At 24.8% G+C, this 22,866-nt stretch overlaps 1 protein-coding gene across 2 annotated transcripts in view; it reads left to right on the plus strand.

Moving 5' to 3' along the window:
- Positions 1-22,866, plus strand: part of LOC132926417 (sex peptide receptor) — a 222,115-nt gene that overhangs the window by 194,442 nt on the left and 4,807 nt on the right. For both annotated transcript variants that reach the window (XM_060990772.1, XM_060990773.1), the window contains 2 exons: positions 8,427-8,560; positions 14,993-15,149. In XM_060990772.1, the coding sequence (XP_060846755.1) occupies positions 8,427-8,560; positions 14,993-15,149 (291 nt within the window). The remainder of the gene's footprint in view (positions 1-8,426; positions 8,561-14,992; positions 15,150-22,866) is intronic.

The following is a 22,866-nucleotide window of genomic DNA, read 5'->3' on the forward strand; positions in this document are numbered from 1 at the left end:
CGAATTACGAGGACAGCCAAAAATATATATAATATATATACTATATTTGAAACATTGAAATTTAACATTGTCGAACTATATAGTCTACTATATTCAATATGCATTCGTCCCTTATGAATTTATGACGTATCAGCGCTAGATTTAGACTTTCAGATGCCTAGGGCAAATCTTCTTTTATTTTGAGGACCCTAGCAATAAAAAAATGTAAAATACTCAATATCTAAGTAGTTAAGGAATTTTTATGCCTTGATCCATATTTAAGACGATTTTATATGACTTTTAAGTTTTAATAACGGTTAAAATACATTTAATTAATTTATCCTTACAATAAAACCCATTACCCTACTTTTGAAAATCTAAAATCTTAATATTATAGTTGTCACATAACTTGAGTTCAATAATTGTATTTCCTTTCTATACTCAATAATAATATTATATCAGACATCAAAAATGTAATATCACCATAAAAAACATTTTTAATCTCAAAAATGATGCAACTGTTGTGGACAACTTACTAAAATGTTCAAATGTGCTTACATTGTTTTTCCTCAGTTTTCACAGTTTTTCTGAGCAGAATAAAAATCGTTGCCATTCTGACAATGACGAAGTATCATATGTTTTTAGTTTACAATCGATACAAAAACTATGATAAAAAAAAGTTTATGTACAATAATTTCACAAAAGAAACAGAGACACACATATAAATATAATACAGCTAAAAGTTTCTTCGATTATTCTCAATAAAAAAAGTTACAATACTACGGTCGCCTTCTTATTAAAATTAAAAATACTTTCTCTTTATAATCGAGAGATTATATAAACAGAGTGATACTACTGTTGTACCCAGTAACATTTTATAAAGGCTTAATGTAGAGGTAGTTTGTAATGGTTTTTGAATTTATTTTTTCAAAAATAACTATTTAATTTTTTTAATATAAATATTCTATTTCAAATTTCCGACATCGAAATCACGATTGGACTGAGATAAATTATTACAACTGAAGTGTTTCAAAGTCATTTCTAATAATATAATTTAGTATAAATTTAAATTAATAAAAAATGGTAGATTTTAAGGGGTCAATTTAAAATTCAAATAATCAACTATATTTTTGAAATATAGTTCATGTACCGAAAATTTTGTGAATTAAAATGTATCGTTAGTCAATAATTGACACAATTGAATTTTAATTTTAGTTTGTAAAATGTCAACAATTAATGATGATAATAGTGTATGTTTATGTTTCTATTGTACACTTTTCCTTAATATCAAATAATATGTATGCTTTTGAAATCGAATTATCAATATGTTATAGTAATAATAAAATGCATAATCGATTTATCACATGATATAATCACAGAAATGTCATTTATGTAACGACGTTCTAATTTAGTATACCTACTTTTTGATCAACATAAAAGTAGGTACCTACATAGGTTATTTTATCAATAATATTATATGATTGATGATTAGTGATTATCGATAAAGTTTGGTTCGGTACATCAGGACAACGATTTATCACCGTAGCTTATAAGCTTATCAGGCTTTAAAAAAACAAAACAAAACAAGTTCGTACCGAATAACGCACATAATAGTAGTTGTAATAGCAAAATAAATTGTAGGTAATCAATTAAACTCTAATAAAGGAATTTAATCTTACAATGATAATTAAATGATGAACATAATATTATTTAGTTTCATAATTATTTGTTAAAATACAATTTATCAACGAATATAGCAAAAATAAATGGATAGCTATATAATGACATCAAGACAAAATAACACTAACAATTTTATAGAAAACCATACTAAATAATATTATATACTATTATACTATAAATTTTTAACTCGACTATTTATAATGCATTGCATCTGAAATAGTCGATCTAAATTTAACATTTTACCTAACGGCTCAACACTTAATTTTTTTATATACATAAATATCATACGTCTTGTATTTATCTAGCAAAATATTTTTTTTACGACGTAGTTTTATATAATATTACTTATCATAGTTTGTTATTATATGATATGGACATTGGAGAGATAATACTTTACTATTTCCATTCTAGTTATTTCAAATTCTATGTAAATTTATCAGAACGTATTTGTTTGACAATCGTATTATTTTTTTGTTGACATTTTTTAGGAATAAAAAAAAACTTTAAGACTTTCGTGTAGTTTTCCGTAAAAAAAAAAATAGAAATATTATCGGACGGTACGATACAAAAACAGTCATTTTTTTGATTTTAAAGAAAAACTATACTGACGTCTATTGAGTATTGACAGTTTTTGATGAAATGTCTTCAGGCTTTTGTTTTAAAAAACAGCTCTGATCAAAATCGTTTTTCGAATACGATAATTTATTATTGTGTTAAAATGTAGTTTTGTGCAACACATCGCTATTCTACGGCGATGCGATCGGAATGAGAATCATTTTCACTCTAGGTCACTATATTCTATTTGGCGTTTCATTATTTTATCTACGTATATTATATTATATATTATGATTCTTTTGGAAATAAAACTATATCTTCTAGATATCTAAGATCGTATAATAAATATAAGAAAACCAAAGAATAAATTCGTTGTTGGTCATAAAAAAATTCACAATCATACTTTAAACAGATGGATAGCGATACGTTTTAAATTTAAAACTCCACCATAATAATAATTGATAAATTATTTTAATCTACAGAAGAGCAAATAATTGAAAATAGCACTCCTGGTATATATATTTGTTATTACAGGATCACTTGTTTCAATAATTGTCGACACACACTGACACAGCCGTCACAGCCAATACATGGGCTATAAGTCATACATTAATCTAAATATTCACAATATTATTCTTTTGACTTCAAATTATGTTGGTTGATGGTTGTCTCTGAGTTATGAAATAGTTCAGTTCGGGTTTTTTTTTTTTATTTCTTTTCTATTTTTATTTTAAGCTGATAATCAACCTTTTTTTAGTGTACGTTTTAGTGTTTCAAAAACTGTTTAAAAAAATATATATTTATTAATCGGTGTTCTTCTTTAAGTGCACATTTCTCTGAAGATATATATTCAACTATTCGAAGCACAAATTATTCTGTCAAAAAAGCTTTTTCAAAACTTTAAAGTATAAATAATAAGTACAACACAAACAATACTCGGGAAAAGTTAGTTGCACTATTGGTGTCAAAAAATGTAGTTTTGCAGTAAGTTATTAATCTCGACGTTATAATGTTTGAGTATTTATTATTGAAAAAGAAAGAAAAAAAAATTGTTAGTTGGCATATTTGTTACATTTTATGATATAATTAAAAACAAAAAACTGTGTTTAAAATCGCTTAAATTATGGCTAAAAATTTCCATAAAAAAATTTCTATATAATATATTAACTCATATTATGTATATAAATTCATAATTATTTAATAACATTTTCATATCAGTTCGTTTGGTTTAGCATAATAACAGGTTATGGTAACTAGATATAACCACTTTTCAAAACAACTTACAATATACTTACAATTGTTTGTAAATAGAGTGATATTTACATTGGACCTAGGTACATTATGTTATTATACTGAATAACAAAAAATTATTATTATTTATACTAACAAATAATTATAAAAACAATTTAAAATCCATAATATTATATTTTTCAAATAATTGTCGGATCAGTTAACTACTTCAATTATTATCTTATAAGCACGCAAAAATGAATTTTGGAAAAGCAAATTAATTCTAGATCCCAGCAATAAAATAGTTTACGACATAAATGTATACCAGGTATAGTAGGTATTAAGTATACTTAATTTATAATTTGTCTATAGTACCTATTAAATTATTAATCAATTATCAATGAACTTTTCAAAAATAAAACGATCCCATTACAATTCAGTATAACATGATAATTTTTAATTTAAAAACTAAATCTCTTTTCCTGAAAATCTAAAAACAAAAAATTGTTTACAATATATCACGCGTGAATCAGAATATATTATTATTATTATTATTATATTATTATTATTCCCCTCCGATTTTGTGAAGAAAAAACAATACTATTTATATGCATTCATCGTTGTTTGAACAGATACTGAAATGGTCTGCTCGTGAGGTACACCCTTACGCATAATTTGTCCTTTTATTTATGACCGTTGTGTAAATCTTTCCACTATTAATGCATTCAAAATTCTACTTTTGTTTGAAAAAAAAACATATATATGGCATAATCAATTGAAATGAGTGTATGTGAGCCCAGCTGAATGTTTACTATAAATAATTACAGTTTTTTGCTAACCTTTTTTTGCCAGTAGGTGCATGGCATCAGATTAAAACAGAGTTTTTAGTGTATAAATGGAACCATCCTTTCGTTGAGTGTGTAAAAGTTTTAAAAATGGAATTATTATGCTAAAATATTAAACAATATTATATAATCATTTTTATGGGCAGCTCATCGTGCGGTAGGCGACGACTTGAAATATATTTTACCATAGTTTTTAAGTCCCAATATCTAAGTTTTTGAAACTTTTAATATCCGTTATTTAGCGAGGATTTAGTACATAAAGTCTCGAGAAAATTATATTAAATTCTAAGTAAAACTTGAAGAAATATCCAATAAAAGCTATAAGCTTAACAAAAGGATACAAGTTTTTAAAAGTGCTTAAATAACAGATTATCAACATCTATTCAGTTTGCATCCAACAAATTCATATTCACTGTACTCTTAAATTGAAATAATCGTTAAATACTTATGATCAGCTCAAATATTTATTTTATAAAACAATTAAACGGAAAATATAGTCTATTAGCTCTAGTAACCTACCATTGGCGGTAAATAATTTTCAGACGTTTAGAGACGAGTTTTCCTAAAAACAAATAACGAAATAACATATAAATAATAATAAATTAACGCCATCTAACATATTTTAAATCACTCACTGATGGGATTTCTTCAACGCTGAAAGCTATTTTAAAAGTAATCGAAAAAGTTTTGTTTTCAAGCAAGAGTTTTGAGTATGTTTAAGTCAACCACAAGTTGTAATCATTCAGTTTTCTCGACAGCATTTTCTCACGTATTTGTTTCGACACCATAGTTTATCACAAAAACATAGTAGAAACTTTCCTTTTTCGGTGATGTGACGTATGACTTTTTGGAAGACATTAAATGTGTATAAAAAAATATATGTGTAATCATTTGTTTACAGTTGAAATATAATTTAAAAAACAACAATCTATATATTATAAAAAATGTTGCTCGAACTAATTATATACCATCGCAATCATATTTTTTAGATAAATTCATTTTTTTTTTTTTTAATTAACTTACCCCAGTAACTTATTTTATATCTTAAACGTTCCAACTTTTATTAATTAAATTTTAAATTGTTAATAAATGTATAAGTTATGTTATAGCAATTTATTATATTGTACCTATTATACCTCTCGTAACTTCTGAAATGTACCATTTTATTAGATAGGATGTAATTTTATTTAAATGTCAATCTTACTTAAATATTCTACAAATACTGTCACTGGTGTACGAAGATTCTAAAATATTGTATTATAACAATAACATTTTTTGAAACTCTTACTCGCGTAGCTTATATTTGCCAAACAATATATAAGAAACATTTTATGTATTTTAAAATGCTATTATTTTTTTTTATTTTTTTTTATTATTGTGAAAAAATATAATATTGATAAATTATACCTCGTAAGAATATTTTTATTAATGTATTAAAGATCTTTGTTACAGTCAATTCTGGGTTAAAAAATCGTATTAAAAAAGACTAACAGCACTATGAAAATGTTTTACAACAAAATATTAATTATTAATTTATATTTTAAATCTTAATTATTATTCATAGTGGAATATTTTCGATAAGGCCGTTGTGCTTTTTGCAATATTTAATTTTCGTAGCAAATTGTATGAATATATACACGCGTGTGCGTGGGTGTGTGTGGGGGGCAGGTTACTTTAATTTTAATTCAGCAGAGAGTTACTCGATGGTTGAATTATGGAGACGTTATAATAATATATCGTAGTCATGTAAAGCAAATATCTCACCAATTTTACTTTGGAATGTTTATCAAGTTTATTGTAAACTTTGTTTGATTAAATTCAGTTGCCATCGACCTACTCTCGGAAGAAAGTACTTGTGCATAAACTTGTAACACATTATCATAAACTATAAACTCGATGTCAAAACTGTTCAAACACTTAAAATGTTTTCTTTTACAACGACACACACGGTTTTCGTACATTTTTCTTTGGTTTAATACATTATTAATAATAAGTAAAACGCCATTATTACTGGATAATAGGTAGGTACAGTGTAAATATTAAGCGAACGGATATAAGATTTTCCACAAACAACTATTAACTGTGACAAAATTCAAAAACTTTAAAACGAAGTTATATTGGTAAATACGAGTAAATGTTACTAAAATAAACTTTATATATATTATAGATCATACACTTGTTTATATTTTAACGTTCTAAAATTTAAATAATTCATTTCTTGTGTGCACACAAATAACAAACAGACATGTATTTATATAGGTGCCTATTATATATTTTACATAAAACAATATAATTATTGAGTTTTCGGAGTCATTTGTGATTCTCAAATGTTTAACGTGTTTATGCTTTATACATAATATACAACGGTGAATTCCTGCAGTAGACAATTAAACCACTCGAGTACATATATTAAACAAACACAATCCAGTATGTTAATATTGACAAGAATATTTCAAGAATACGGCAAGAACGGTAAAAGCGATTTTTGCTAAAACTCCAAGTGGTATATTTAATTAGATAAAATATATGATTATTTCGTGTTTAAAATCTTAACTTGAAACTCCATCATAACTACATGAACACTGCAGGTCTCCTTCGCAATAATAATTCATACTCGCCAAATACAACAGACATTTTTTCACGGACCATTTTTCAGATATTCTTAGGACATAATAGTTTGATAACTTCATCAAAACACCTATCAAATATTTTGACCTAGTGACGATAAAAACCAGACGTGACTTATAAATTTTCTGCAACGTCACGAGGAGTATTATATTTCGGTGATCTTTAGACTGTTCGTGCTATTGAACCAAAACGGCTTTAGTTGGTACCTATACCTACCCATAATTTTTTTGGAAATTCCTTGCGTCATTTCTACAACGTTCCGATAGTGAATATTATACACGCAAATATTAATTTTGCATTATAGCCACTCGTGTGTATTATTTGGGCTTAACAATAATATACATCTGCAATAACTTAACCTTATACCGTCCTAACCATACGATAATAATCAAATAATAAACCATCTGTCGGACGATACTTCACTGAGTTCAGAAAACGTGGAAAACGTTATACAGCTTAACAAATATATAATATTATAAAACAAAGGCTTAGCTCATATCACATTACGTCAGATTGAGTATAAACGATTTAATAAAAGTAATAATATCATGTACTTACCTCGTATTTAAGGTTTAAAAAAACATCTTCTAAAAAGTGTTAAATAGATTTAGCTATAAAAAAAACGTTTTATCAAAGTTAAAAAAAAAAAACCGCATACATTCCATCGTTTCCGCTATTTACCGTGAACGCAATATTGTACTTACAGACCCGCGCGACGACTGATTCAATTTTATCAATAAGACGTTCAATCTTTGAAGTGTTGAAATTGTATTATATAGTAGCTAAAGTTTATATTTATAGAATTTAAAACTTGTTATTGTTTTTTTTACGTTTATTCTTATGAAAAATAATATTTTGACATTTTCGTCATGTATTAAATTATTGTAGAATTAAATGTTTATTATTTTATTAATAGTTTTATCCAAATTCATTGACTTAAACTGTAAATAAATCAATTAACGTATTAATTTTATATCATATAAATCTTTAATTATATCTATTGCAATAATTAATATTGTTATTCGCGGTTTAAGCGTAAAATTAAGTAAAATTGTTAATTACAAATAAATACTTTTGACGGTATTTTAAACTAAAATTAATAGTTTTCATTTCATTTTATTAAACGTTTACCTACTAATATAAATATTATTAGATTGGTTTTGCTATTTTTATTTCACCCAAACGGTTATTTCGAAATTCGTATTAATATTTCTATTAATTAAATGTAGAGGTAAATGAGCAGTAAATTTATTAGATAGATTCCATTAGTATATCACCATTCCACCATCCATCGGTATTATAGGCATGCAAATATCCCTGTCTATTACAATATAGTTCGCATTAACTGCAACCGAAGATTATACAACAAGTACACGATTATTTGTGTATTTCGAATACAGTGTGCACTGTGCATCTTCACGCGTTGAACATATTATTAAAAATTAGCTAAACTCAATAATATAAATATATATATATATGTTTTTTTTTGTTTGTTTTTTTAAATTTAAGATGAAGCACGCATATTGGGTTGAACATTGGGTCACACTAGACGTATACTTCACGCTGTACTATGCGTTCCGCGTGATCTTCGTGCACACCGGCCCATGCATATCTCTCGTCGTGTTAAATCTTTTACTATTCAGGTAAGTGATTCAAAATATATTAATATAAAACAATCAATCCGAGCGTTTGTAATGGGTTTATTCTAAGCCCATATTATTGTATTATAATGTACTCATATTAATTAGTATAAAAGTTTATATAATATAATATGTACCGAGCGATTAACGTTAGCTGCTGCCCAAGAGCATTGGCTCGTAATAAAACCTAGTGTAAAAACGGAACCGTGAACCTAGAATATAATATATATTTTTTTAAATTTCAACGAAACGATTTTTTAATCATTAAGAGGATCTCGCTTTTAGTTATTAAATTTCTAAAAATCTTAAATATTAATTATTTAGCTTAGATAGCGTAAAAAATAAAAATTCCAGAAACCAAATAGGTAATTAAATTGCATTAATTTATAAATAGTTTTGTTTTTATAGCTGTAGCGGTAATGTCTTTTAACATTAAATAAAATTTAAATAATTTAAACGGAATTCTGTGTTTTATCTTAATAATTAAGTACAAAAATTAGTAATTACATTTTTTTTTAAGTAGATACAGTATACGAATAAACCATTTTATAAATTCATAATAATGAACAATAAAATATACAATTTATAAACTAACAAATAGATCGCCCAGCTCATTAAATATTTTTACATCACTACAAATTAATTTGATTCCATTCGTCTATAGTATATAAAAGAATTTAATTTATCTTTGTAATTTAAATAAAAATTTAATTTAGATTATTCTGTATAATATGTATTCAATATTCATCGTAGAATAAGCCTCTTCAGCACCTATCTGACGTATTTTTTCCGTTTATTTAAATATTTAAAATTTGTTGAAGTATAACAACTTAGTCGATATTATATAATATGAAAAATCTATTCTCGTGTTTACATGTTATAGTTATAGCAGATTCACAAAAACAAAATTGAGTAAAGTGAATGTTGAAATAAATTAAAAGTATCATTACTCTACTAAAATAAAAACTTATTTACTTTCCCATCATTAATACATAAACCAAACCTTCAACTTAATTTTATAAAACAAACCACTGTAAATCCAATATAATAATTTCAATAATTTTCTTCGTATTAATTTCAATTTTCTCGTTGACAATAATTCTTCTTTGACACCATTGACCAATCCAAGCTATAAAATGACTAAAAAATCATCGTATATTAGATTTAATACTTAAAATTTATATAGGTGCGTTGTTTAATGTATTTTCCTTTTGTATAATTAACTAACTGATTTCTTTAACTAAATCTACAGATTTATTTATAAATATTATATCCACTAAATAGGAAGTTATTTAAAGCTCCTTTATAATCTTTGATAAATTTAATATATTATATTTATTTAATCTGTAGTTTTATAGTTTAATATATGAAATATGTATAGTTCTCAAACTATATTTTAAGATAAAAATGATATTTATAAATACATAAGACATAAGTGATAGGTTTGAAATTTTTCACTTATCAAGAACTAAAATATATGCTTAAAAATAAAAAATAAAAAATATCCTCCAGTTGCACGTTCAATAAAAATATGAAAACATTTTTGGATATGTGAAAAAAGTATCAAGTACCTAATTGTTTTAAGAAAAAAGTAGGTGAGGACAATTTTTTTTTTTATTATTAGCACGTCGCATAAAATATAAAATAGCAACTAGTTATTCTTTTTATACACATTCTTAATGCATTTTTAATGATATTTAACATACTTATATACTCGAGTTGAAGTCTTATAATTTATGTATGATCTTAAATTGAGTCAAATTCTAGTAAATAAAATATTAAGGAAAATTTAACACGATCAAATGGTTTGGTTAAGTACTTTTTAAACTTTTATTTTATTTTATTTTAGTCATATTAATTCAAATTACGAATATTCTCTTATGGATTTTCCAAGTATCTCGTTTTGATATGCATATATATATAATACTATGATAAATATAACTAATGTTTTAAAAAACCGATAAATCACTGTATTTTCCATTGCTAGCCTTGCAGAACGAAATTATTTCATTTACTGATATATAATGTTAATAATATTATTATAATTTAAAGTTCATTCTTTCTTTCTCGAAAAAAATAAGGGCATCCTATATATTATAAAAAAAAATATAATATATCGACTTACCGAAACGGTTTGAATGTTTTTTTTAACAGCAATAGTTATGCTCTGTATAAAATAAGTATTGCCGATGTGCTAACTTATGATCATCGTTGTTTATCGTGTCATTAAATATATGAGGAGAATGAGGTCGCTACCCGGCCGGCGAAACATTTTCAATCGGTCGTGTGCGGACGATGGTCCCGGATTGCAACGCCAGTGGGGCGTGCACTAACCCGTACGGAATGTGTCGTATATAGGTGGGGGCGAAGGAAGATTCACGATAGTGAGCACTCAGTCAAGTGACGGCTATCGTGTTATCGAACGACTAGTACTACTATAGGAGTACTACAGGACCGTCTTGTGCGTCGACAGTGGGGGGTCAGAGCAGGTTGTCCAGACTACGTCTTACAGTCGGTTGGTCTTGAGAAAGGCTTTTTATAATTGGTGAGTCAAGATGGTATAGCAACGCGAAACCGCGTGTCATGGCGCTGGGCAGAACGCGTATCCGTTAGCCGTGACGGTGAGTTCACTGGTCGATACGGAAATAATTGTCGCAGATGGTATATCAGTAGGAGAACTATTGACCATGTTACTGGATACTTTCTGAGGATTGACTCGCTTGCTAGTTGTAAAACTCTCAGATTTTTCGACGACAGTGCGCCAGTGCCGTTCTCAGCGGTACTTGTAGGTACTTCATTTAGATAATCTGTCGGTTGATTTCGTAGTTGACGGGACACTTGGTTCTCTTACTACTTGTCCACGTCGGTTATTTCTCTTCGGTTCTTCAACATCTTCGATAATTGATAAGTATAATATAGTTGTTGTCAGATCGATAACGATTGTAACGTGCCTTGCTTTATTTTTTGTAATCTATTCCATGCCTGCAGGCTTCTACTTGATAGTTTTAAGTAAAATATGGGTGTGTTTGTATGTTAGATTTATCAGATTGTATAATATTATAATTGGTATAAATATGAATCATGATGATGTATAGTTGTTATTTGGTTAATATTTTTAGTACTCTCAAAAGTTTAAGTTATTTTATATTACAAATGTATATATTATTATTATTTTTTTTTTTTTGAATAAGTGTAATTTTGACATTTCTCCATATAGTGAGATAGAATATTTGTTGAATTCTGAATTATGAAATATCTGACGAACCAGTTGCTTTCTAAAAAAAATCCTGATACCTTTGTTTGTATTGATTTTAGTTCTCTCCTAGTTGTGTTTAAGATATTTAATGCCACAATATTAGAGCCATATAAAGAAAAGTATATAGTATTCTGATATACGAGTATTTAATACATATTAGTATATTTGTATATTACATATATTATTTTGTAAAGGTATATTTTAGTTTGTACGAAAAATAATCTTATGAAGTTGAGCAGCGGATATAGTAAACATTTATATTTTTAGCATTGTTCGTAATTGTTTGAATGGGATTTGAGAAATTTAAATTTATGTTTATCTAAAATCTAAACACCTTAGTATTTAAATATTTAATATTATTTGACCAGTTTATTTATTTATTCTGACTTTGCAATTGTTATGTACACAACATTATATAGATTTGTTTGAGAATTATATTGTTGACGTTTTGGAAGAGTTTAAAATTAAAATAATACAGAAAGTTATACAGTCTAAAATTTAAATACTTTATGGCACATGTGTTGTTTTATCAAACTGTTGTATTTTTTTTTTTTAAATAACCTTATATAAAAGTGGCTCTCTGGCTCTCAACCTATGTGTCCATAATGTACCACAAAATTATTGAATCATACCTAAAACAATATGTAAGGTTTTTCGGGAATTTATAAAACACCCAAGTTTACAGTAAATAAAAAAAGGCTGAGAACCACTGCCTAACAGTATAGTTAATATTATCGGGACCAATCATATCTCATAATATTTATAAATTATATAATGTATAAAGATATATGTATATTAATAACAGCCCATAGCAATTGGAAAATTTTAAAAAAGTGATGGGACAATCACTCCTTAGACTTTAATCATACTATTGTGTATAATGCTTATTACTAAATACTAATTAAATACTATAAGTACCAAATACTCTATTTTCACCGGGGTAATACCTATAGATAATAATCTACAACAGTTACAACAGTATTATGATTACATTGTAACAATTTTATTCATTAATAAAATATTTATTACACTATAACCATTATCATCATCACATTTTTGAACTTTTATTGTAGTACCTATGTTTATTATTTATTAATCTATGATAATAAATATATGTCTACATTTTTTTTTCCAAAATAAGTTCAAATAAAATAAAATAGTAGGTAGTTATTTAAAATAAATTTTTACCAAATAGATTATTCACAATATATTTTATATATTAAGTATATATAATATTTATATATATTTAGTTATAGATTTTTTTCTTATGTAAAGCACTTTTAGTTCAACCTCTCTTATCAAAAAAAAATTCAAACTGAAAATCATTCCTCCGTAAATGTACACTTAAATACGCCAAAAATAATAATAAGTAATCGTTGTGTTGAGAGTCTGCTTTTTGTATTTTTATTGAATTAAAATCATCAACAGTTGCAAAAGTATTATAAATTATTCACTACATAATAATATGAATAAAAAGACTGTCAGTGAAATATGATTGATTTTGACATGGTTTAAAGTTTATGTAGAAAAGAAGTTAAACCAATAAAGATTTTTTTTAAAAGTCATATTCATTTTGTTGAAAAGTATTAAAAACAATTTTAATACGTATGAGAACTTACTAACTTTAGAACGAGAATCAATTAAGTACCTACTTAACTAAGTACAACTGACGTCTGACACAAATAACTGCGTAAAAATCGCGTAAATATTTACGTTGAAATAAAGTCATAGATTTTCCGATAATGATAAATCTAATTTCAAATCGTAATTCCTTTTTATAGAAACTAGTAACTACCAACAAAAACTGTTCATAGTGGAGTGTAAAAATTAAAAAAAATAGATTTAATAGATTTGTAATATTATCAATTTAAAATGATTATGATTAATAATTATTAAAACAATACGTTTTACCATATTTTATTTTTTTTACCTTTGGATATTGTGATATACAATACATAAAATCTTCTTGAAAAATAAATAAAAATGTAAAATAAAAATAAATAAAGCTCAAATATATTTTTACCGAAAATATTATAATATAAAATTAAACGCTAAGATAAAAGAAGTTAGCTCGTATAATTACAATCATCTTGACTTGGGGTCATATAATATACAGTATTATTCAATTTAAAAGCAATCAAAAAAATGTTCATTAAAATATTTAGTTGATAGGACTTGAAAAAACATATCTTTAAAACTATTACTTGTCTTTATTTCATTAAAAATGTTGATAATTCGTGATTATTCATTATTATTTGAAAAAACTTAATGAAAAAATCATAGAATTATCTTTATGTAGTAAAGTCCAATTTGTAGTTTTTGAACACACTATATGAAACAATACTTTTTTTTATCTAAAAATAGTTTTACAGAAAAATATAATTATGATAAAATTAAATAAAAACATTGTTAAACAATAATGAATTTATCACATTTCTTTTTAAATTGACATTAATAGTTATCATTATTTAATATAACTGTAATGTTGTATCATATTACTGTCTATATAAATAGTATTTATGAGTTATGGATGTTATTTTTCATTTGTCAATATAAACTACAGATAGTATGTTATACAGGAAATATAAATTAGAAATACTACGTAAACATTATACCAACTGAATTATAAGCCCTACTCAAAATGTTGTTTTTAATACGATTATGATAATATGTTTCTAATTTAATGTAATAACACAAATCTATAAAACCAAATCACCTGTGGTCCACCTTTAATAATAGTCAGTAGAGTACAACGTACTATAAAATACCTAATTAATTTTATAATTTAACTCTCGTCAAAAAATAAACATAGCTTATATTGTTTTAAATGTTATCTTGGTTTCTATAAATACATAGTTCTTCGTTATTTTTTGTATTTTGAATTTTTGAATAATAATTATTTTATTTAATATTAATTCGTTTTTCATAGAAATTATACACATTAATTATAGTTAAACGTAGTACAGTTAATTTACTTTGTCGTATACGAAAATTCCAAAACACTGTTTTCCTATTTTTATATAACTCATTATATGTATTTGTGAAAAATAACCATCTTTTATACTATTTTAATTTTAAAACATACTACAGTAAAATAATTCATTTTATCCGATACGATGGAGGTACATCTCCTGTAATAATCTATCACGCAATAATACTGTTTATCATTACTGTTTCAGAGCTATGAGAGATGCACAATTAAAAAGAGACAAATTATTCAAAGAGAACAGGAAGAACGAATGCAAACGTCTTAGAGATTCTAATTGCACAACATTGATGCTCATTGTCGTTGTGACGGTTTTCTTAATGACTGAAATTCCATTGGCTGTAGTGACGGTGAGTAAATTTACATAATGACTTTTAAGGTTCATACATTTTTAATTATTTGTCTGACACATTTTATTGAAAGTCGATGGTAATGTATTAAAATAATAATTTTAATATTTAAAAAAAAAAAGTTTTGCTGCTTTGATTTCACGCTTGAAATGTAAAAATGTATGATAGTTGATCATATCGTCATATACATATATTTTCCTTCAAACATTTTATTAATAAATGTAGGTTTAGTGGTTCGTAAAAGAAATAATTTCGTTAGAATAAAATAAATTATAATGACAGCGTTTAATATAAGATGACGTATCGAAATAATTGAATACCAATATAATTTCAATCTCAAATATAACTGATTTAAATTGTACGAGATATTTAAAAAAAAAATGTCATTTATCTGAATAATATTCTTTAAAACTGCAGTTTCTTTTTTTACGATCCATTGCTCAAAGATATTTATTTGATTTTATAGTGATTTTACTTTGACATCCAACATTGGTTTTATTTTTACAATTATAACTGGTTAGACATCATAAAAATGTTTGATGTATTCAGTGTTCAAAAAAATAGCAATCAAGATTCAAGGCTAATGCTTTCCAAAATTTATCGCATTCAGTTTTCGAATAAAATAGTAACGAATAGGGTTCGCTACTATTTCAATTATATAAAATAAAAAGCATATTATGCAATCAGTCGGCCACTGCAGAGATGATCATTATTTTATTTCTTCAATTTTTTCACAACCTTTTATTATTATCTACGTATTTATATAGATTTATATTATTATTATTATTATTATTATCTATCTTAACAACTATGAAATAAAAAAATTGACTACTTATCTTACATTATTATTAATCTATGATATTGATATTATTATATTACGATAGTATCCACGATGTACCTAATCGATTACTATTGAAAGACTATTATTGCCATCGCTATATCGTTTTAAGTTAGGTAAATCTTAAAAATTGCCTAAACTTGTAACTCCACATTTTAGTGGACGGCATCGATAGTCGTAAATTTCAGTTCGGTTGACTGTGTGTACACTAGTTTCATCACTCCAATTTATCACATCTAACACAAACAAAAAAATCAAAATATTAAAGCATATGAACAAACAATAATTAATTGTTGGTCCACATTAAATACACTTATATAATTATATAATATGTATAGATTACACTTATATTTTAAATAAACTAACAATTTTAAAAATGGTAGATATATATATACCTAATTTAAATGATTTCCCACAATCTTTCTTAAAATTATGTCAATTTCTATAGTTATATAAAAGTACATATTATTATTATAAAATGGCAAATTTTCAAATAAATTTATACCTAATAGTTTTTTTAAGGATATCTTTTAAAAGTTTTTTTGCATTAATAATTGTAATATTCCAGTGTCAATAAAATGCCAAACATTGTATTATATTTAAACACATTAATCTTATAAAAACCACTAAGCTAACCTCAATTCATTCAGAAGCTATAAAACTTAATCCCTTTGGCTTTTATCATATTTGCAGTACAATTATGTATTAAGACCACAATTATAATCATTTAAAAATTAAAATGAATAAATTAAATTTATTTATAACCGTGTTCTAGTTTTACCACAACTCGTTCTAATATCATCAGTTTAGTGTGTAGATTAATTAATATTAGTGAGTTTCATTTTATATTCTGAGCTGAATGATGAATGTATTGTTTTACATCGATGTGCGTATGTGCGTTTTGGATCAGTAAAAATGCAACCATACGTATTCAACTTTAATGATTGTTTCTGGTAACGAATTCGATATTTAGGAAAAAACTCACAGAAGATACATTTCAGAATAATTGAAAAACAAACAAACAATTACGGGAATATTTGTACTCAAAACCAGAATTTTACTGTTTTTATAAGCGTTTAAAGTTCAAATTTTTACAAAGCCGTGAAAATATTTTACAAATAAATTTGTATTTAAAAATTTTTGATTTTAAAATTAATCTTAAAAAAAAAAGATACAACAAGGTTCCTCTTAAGTCATAAGTTCATCGCAATCAAAAATACAATAAATGCATAGTTTTTTTACGACCTTCGGAGTTCAAAATTTGACAAAATTGGATATTTAAATGAGAAATAAATATTTTTCATTTATCGAGTTAATCTATTCTGTCATAATTCATAAATATTAATCATATAGAGATCATTACCTACGTATAATTACTATTTTTTATAGACATAGACATATATTTCCAAAATATTTAAACTAATAATATTAAGTTATTTATATCACGAGCTTACGTATGTACACCGTATTATAATAGTAAGTCGATATTCACTTGAGTCAACAATCAAATATGATAAAATATTGTAATATAATATTATTATGATATAGATTATTATACGATATTTTTGAAAAAAAAATAGTTCGACCGATCGAACTAGTAATAGAATATAGACAATTAAATCAAAAATGGTGGTATAAATAAATCATAAAATATAAAATATCCTTGGAAATATAAACTGACACGTCATCTCCATTTACAATCGTTATCCGTATGCAATAATACGAGTATATCATTGAATTCAAATTTAACACAACCATTACAGTTACCTACTCAATAACGAGGTTCACTCGGAACCCCCTATACAACAGAGTGGTTTTTTTTTTATTTATTTTGCCACAGACACGTTTATACAATAAATTTTGAACTTCATATCGGTTCTAAATGTATAACAGTAATATAACACTGCCTTGGGTCACGATGAACGAAACGATACGAACGCCCGGCAGTGTATCATTTGTATTCGCTCCGATTATTTAGCTGTAACCAACGTTTATTTATTTTTTTTTTTATTTCCTCAAAATATTCCTATCTAAAATATGTTAGTTAAAATTATATACCATTATAACATTATGTCCACCAAAACTATTGCGGAAAGTATACAAAAAAAAATATTTTGATTGAGAAAAAATGTGGTCGTTTAAACATTGAAATAAACCATGTAGGTAATGAGATACTATAAAATAAGTTATACATTATAATATATATTCATATAATATCTACGGCTAAGATTTCTGTTAATTAGCATATTTTTATCTTGTCTAAATTTAACATTTGTCAATTATGTCCGCACGATTTAATTTAAATATAATCTAATGGAACATTTTTTTCTCACAAATTTTTCCATTAATCAAAATGCATATAATTGTATACTTAGGGTTTTTTAGAATTTATTTAAAGAAATAAGCATAAAATAGTATTTATCGAATTTAATAACAATTTAATTTATAGTCGGTTATTCTGAGAAAATTTAAGGTTTTACATGACATGTGTTTGGCGTTTACCTATTTATGAAACTGTATGTATGGAATTTTAGTAATATTAATTTTAATATAAATTACTTCTTTTGAAGAATATTCAAAGTTCAAAAAATATTTAATAAGACAGATAAATTGTTGAATAATTTTCTAATTAAGTTTCCATATCTGATAAAACAAAAATAATTTATTATAATATTATCTGTGATCAAATTTTTTAAATAAAAACTATTAAATAATTTTGATACAACTTAAAATATTTTTTATTTGCATATTTTTAAAAATAAAATGTATATTTTACTATTTTTCATTGTATATACAATAATCCTAGTTTTAATTATTTTATCCATTGATACGTAGTTACTAAATAACTACTATTATAATACATAATATGCTAAATTTTTATTTTATTTTTATGTACTACGCATAACGTAATTAATTATGCAAACATTTTTATTAATAGTATTAACGGGAAATTTTTACTTTTGTATATAGAAAACACAATTACAATTTTCACTATTATTTTCCATTTACAAGTAATAAAAATTGTAATATAAAAATGTATTGATCTTTCTTTTCATTGGCTCGTTGGTAATATAAAACCTATCTACCTACATATATTCATTTTTGGAAGTTACAAATATAGTTTACTCATCACTGAAATACATAAATAATCCATTAGTTGAATAGGTTACCTTAATGATTACAACATTTTACATAAAAAACTATAATAATTTTGACATATTTTCATGTATTTTATTTTATATATTAACTTAATAATATTTCTATCTAAGTATCATTGGTCAATCATTTTTTTATTAACCGATTGATATTCAAAATTATTTTTTATCTTGGAAAAAACAAATGAGTTCTTAGAAATTAAATCAAAATAAATAAATCAGCTATTATATAATTTAATAACTAACAGGTACTTTATTATCCATAACGAAGTAATATATTATGGTCAATTGATTTTTTTTTTATTCAAATAAAATTGAAGAATATGATTTAATATACTCAAAAAATACTTATTTCGCCTTAAAATAATTATTCTTACTCACTTAAATTACTTTGTTTCGCTGATTTTAACTAAACACAGATACTAAAAAATAACTCACCACAATTCGATTATTTTATTGTAATGTATAAGAGGAATACGTCCTATAAAATATAAAAGCTATTAAAAAAAATGGCCAAATTGTGGCATAGAAGACAAAAAAAAAAATTCTTGTCGGAACTCTTGATATTTGGAGAGAAGTAATAAATCAAAATTATATAGTTATTAACATCGGAAAATATCGAAAAAATTTGGTTTATGTTTTTTTGACGATTTTTATATTTATTTAATTTTTATTATTTATATAAACTACTATCATAATATATGTTATCGCTTATATCCGATTTTTAATCTAAACATGTCAATCCATACGACACAATTCGATTATCTTAAAGGCTTAAAAAAATAATATAGTTTATTAATTTTAAAAATAAATATTATATTATTTACGTTCAAAAGATAATTTAATAATTACAAAATCTCATATTTATGTACTAATGCATCATATCGACCTTGATACAAGAAAATAGACAATGTATCAACTATAAATATCAATTTACTATTTTATAATGATATATGGGTATCAAGTATCAAATAGGTATCAAATATCTAAGTAAATACCTACTGCCTTCGCCTTTACGCAACATATTTTTATTTCACTTTGGATAACCATCAATGATTAGTTCATTCATAATGTATAGGTACCATAGTCAATTTATTCGGTTCAATCTGGTTTCAATGACTTCCAATAAATCACATTATTTCATAACTCGATGATTCGATACAATGTCCCCACGCCTCTAGAACAGTCGTTCATTTATCACAATGGTGATAACAATTTATTAAAAAAAAAGATTATAAAGTCCCTACTATGAATTTTACGTACATTATAAGTAACTATTTTAGTAGAAATTTTAAATCACATCGTCGTAAGATAATAAGTAATATGTTTGTTAATTTGTTTAATATAATAATGATAACACATACTTTATATTGTAAAGTCGTCAAGATTTAAATTTTAAAAACAATGCATTGTGTAACAATAACCCAATAAACGTATATTAATAGACAAAAATTGTTAATTTTCCGTTTATTATTTATCAATAAATTCATAAAAAGTATAATCAAATGTGTTTAAACATATTTTGTAATTTTTATAATCATTAAACCAACCCAAAACAAGTTATAAGTATCTGCAGGTATTTTACCAAAGCAAATTGGCTATAAAATAAATATGTGTATTATACTTAATAAAGATACGTGTAATAAAAAATAATACTATACATAATATTATTGCATTACTTTAAATTAATATTGTTCTCCTATCTAGCTGAGTATGTCCTCTTAGAAATTATGTACTTTGGCACATTTGAGACGTCCCAACACAATAATACAATTAATAAAAATATAGAAAAGGGAAAAATCACACACTGTAATAAATAGCTATATATCAGGCTAAAATTATTATAAACTTTTAGAAAATCTATAACTTAATATTTCTATAGACAAAAATCTTAAACTTTTAAAATAGTTAGTGTTTTTATTTAATAATATTCCATGGATGTAAAAACTTATTTTTTTGATGATCTTAATCTTTTGTCAATACAATTTCATACTAAACTCTATAGTTAAAAGACCGATATTTTTATTACATTATTCGTAAACTATAAATGTATAGAACACATGAATTCAATTTATATATTATTATATTAGCTGCAAACTGAATAACGTTAGTTTTAATTAATACATTTTATTAAAATATATTTAAATCTTTATTGGTTATATTTATTTTGTTTTTATATTGTTATTTTAATATTTTTAAACGTTTTATTTACTTGAATTTAAAGAATTTAAATAACTAAATGTGTATAACTGTGACTACATAGGTATAAAGATACTTTTTTGAATTTATTTGTTTCTTTAAAATGTATTTTTATTTGTATCTACATAGATATAATATTATAAAGAGTATTTTTTATCTTTACATTATATTATAATATGTACTAGATTATTGCTATAGACCACGCTTTATACATGATATGTTTATTGATAAATACTCGTGTCATGTATTAAACAAGAACAAAAATTATAGAACGGAAATCGAGGTGGAATAGTCAAAGTAAATATTGAAGACTTCCTAAGCAATTGGTTGTAAAGTATATACCTACAATGTATAATTATATGCAGTGTATTTGGGATTTTTATGAGATTACATATTGCTTGGATTTAAATTGAAAATTACAAGGGGAATAGTATTATTTATTCGAGATAAGTAACTATTAAAATTCAATAAATATAAATTAGACTGTATTATCAGTATACAATTAAGCTTACTGAAGTACTGAAGTTACTAGAAAAAAATATTATACCATCATTTAACTTTAACTGTAAACATTTCCCGTCATAATCATTATGTAAATCAAATTGTTGTTCAATCTATAAAAATGTATTGAGTGAAAATAAAATAAAGCTAAACATATTACAATGTTTCAAAGCATTTTTCGTTTTTGTAATCGAATACTTTCCGGTTTGTTATTAGCACTATTGAAAAAATTACCTTCTTCCGGTAAACGTCAGTTATAAATTTATAATATTGAATGTTTATATATGGATATCCTATCTTTCTAAAAACATAATAATATCAAAAATGTTAAGTTCAGTATATTATATTAAAACTTTTTAAATTTAACCCAAGAAGCTTTTCAAAAGAATTTATTCAAACTAGAAAATAGTTTCTGAACTAAAAATTATAATAATAATAACAACCGGATGTGATGAAAATCGAGCGTGTTTGGCAGTTCGATTTACTCATCTCGGAAGTCGGCGTGAGAAATTTTTAGTGGTTGTGGTATGTGTAATAAATAATATAAAACTATATACTTAAAATCAATAAAACAACGATGCAATTCTCTATAGGTATAATACTAAACATTTATCATCGAATCCATAAACTTAAGAGTTAATAACGGTACAATTACACTTGCAACCATACTATTCTGAATACCTTAAATAAAATAAAACAATGAACAATGGTAAATAGTACGTATGCCTTATAACTTTGCTAAATACAATTTTTAAAAAAGTCTTGTTACTCTAATTTTATTATTTCAATACAAATTTACATTAATTTTCCAATTCATAATAATTCTTGTTCACCTAACTACTACTTGCAAGTATCAACACGTGTCTGTTAAGTACCTACTTTTCACCAAAGTAAATCAATAATCCGTACTTTGGTTTTTTTCTGTTTTTTTTTTTGACACGAACCGTACTTTTTAAAGTTACGTACTTACTGGGAACTCGATCACGGTTCTTATTTTTATTTATTAATATCACTTTTTATTTGA

The sequence above is a fragment of the Rhopalosiphum padi genome, chromosome 3 (assembly GCF_020882245.1).
Source record: "Rhopalosiphum padi isolate XX-2018 chromosome 3, ASM2088224v1, whole genome shotgun sequence".
In the NCBI taxonomy this organism is placed as follows: domain Eukaryota; kingdom Metazoa; phylum Arthropoda; class Insecta; order Hemiptera; family Aphididae; genus Rhopalosiphum; species Rhopalosiphum padi.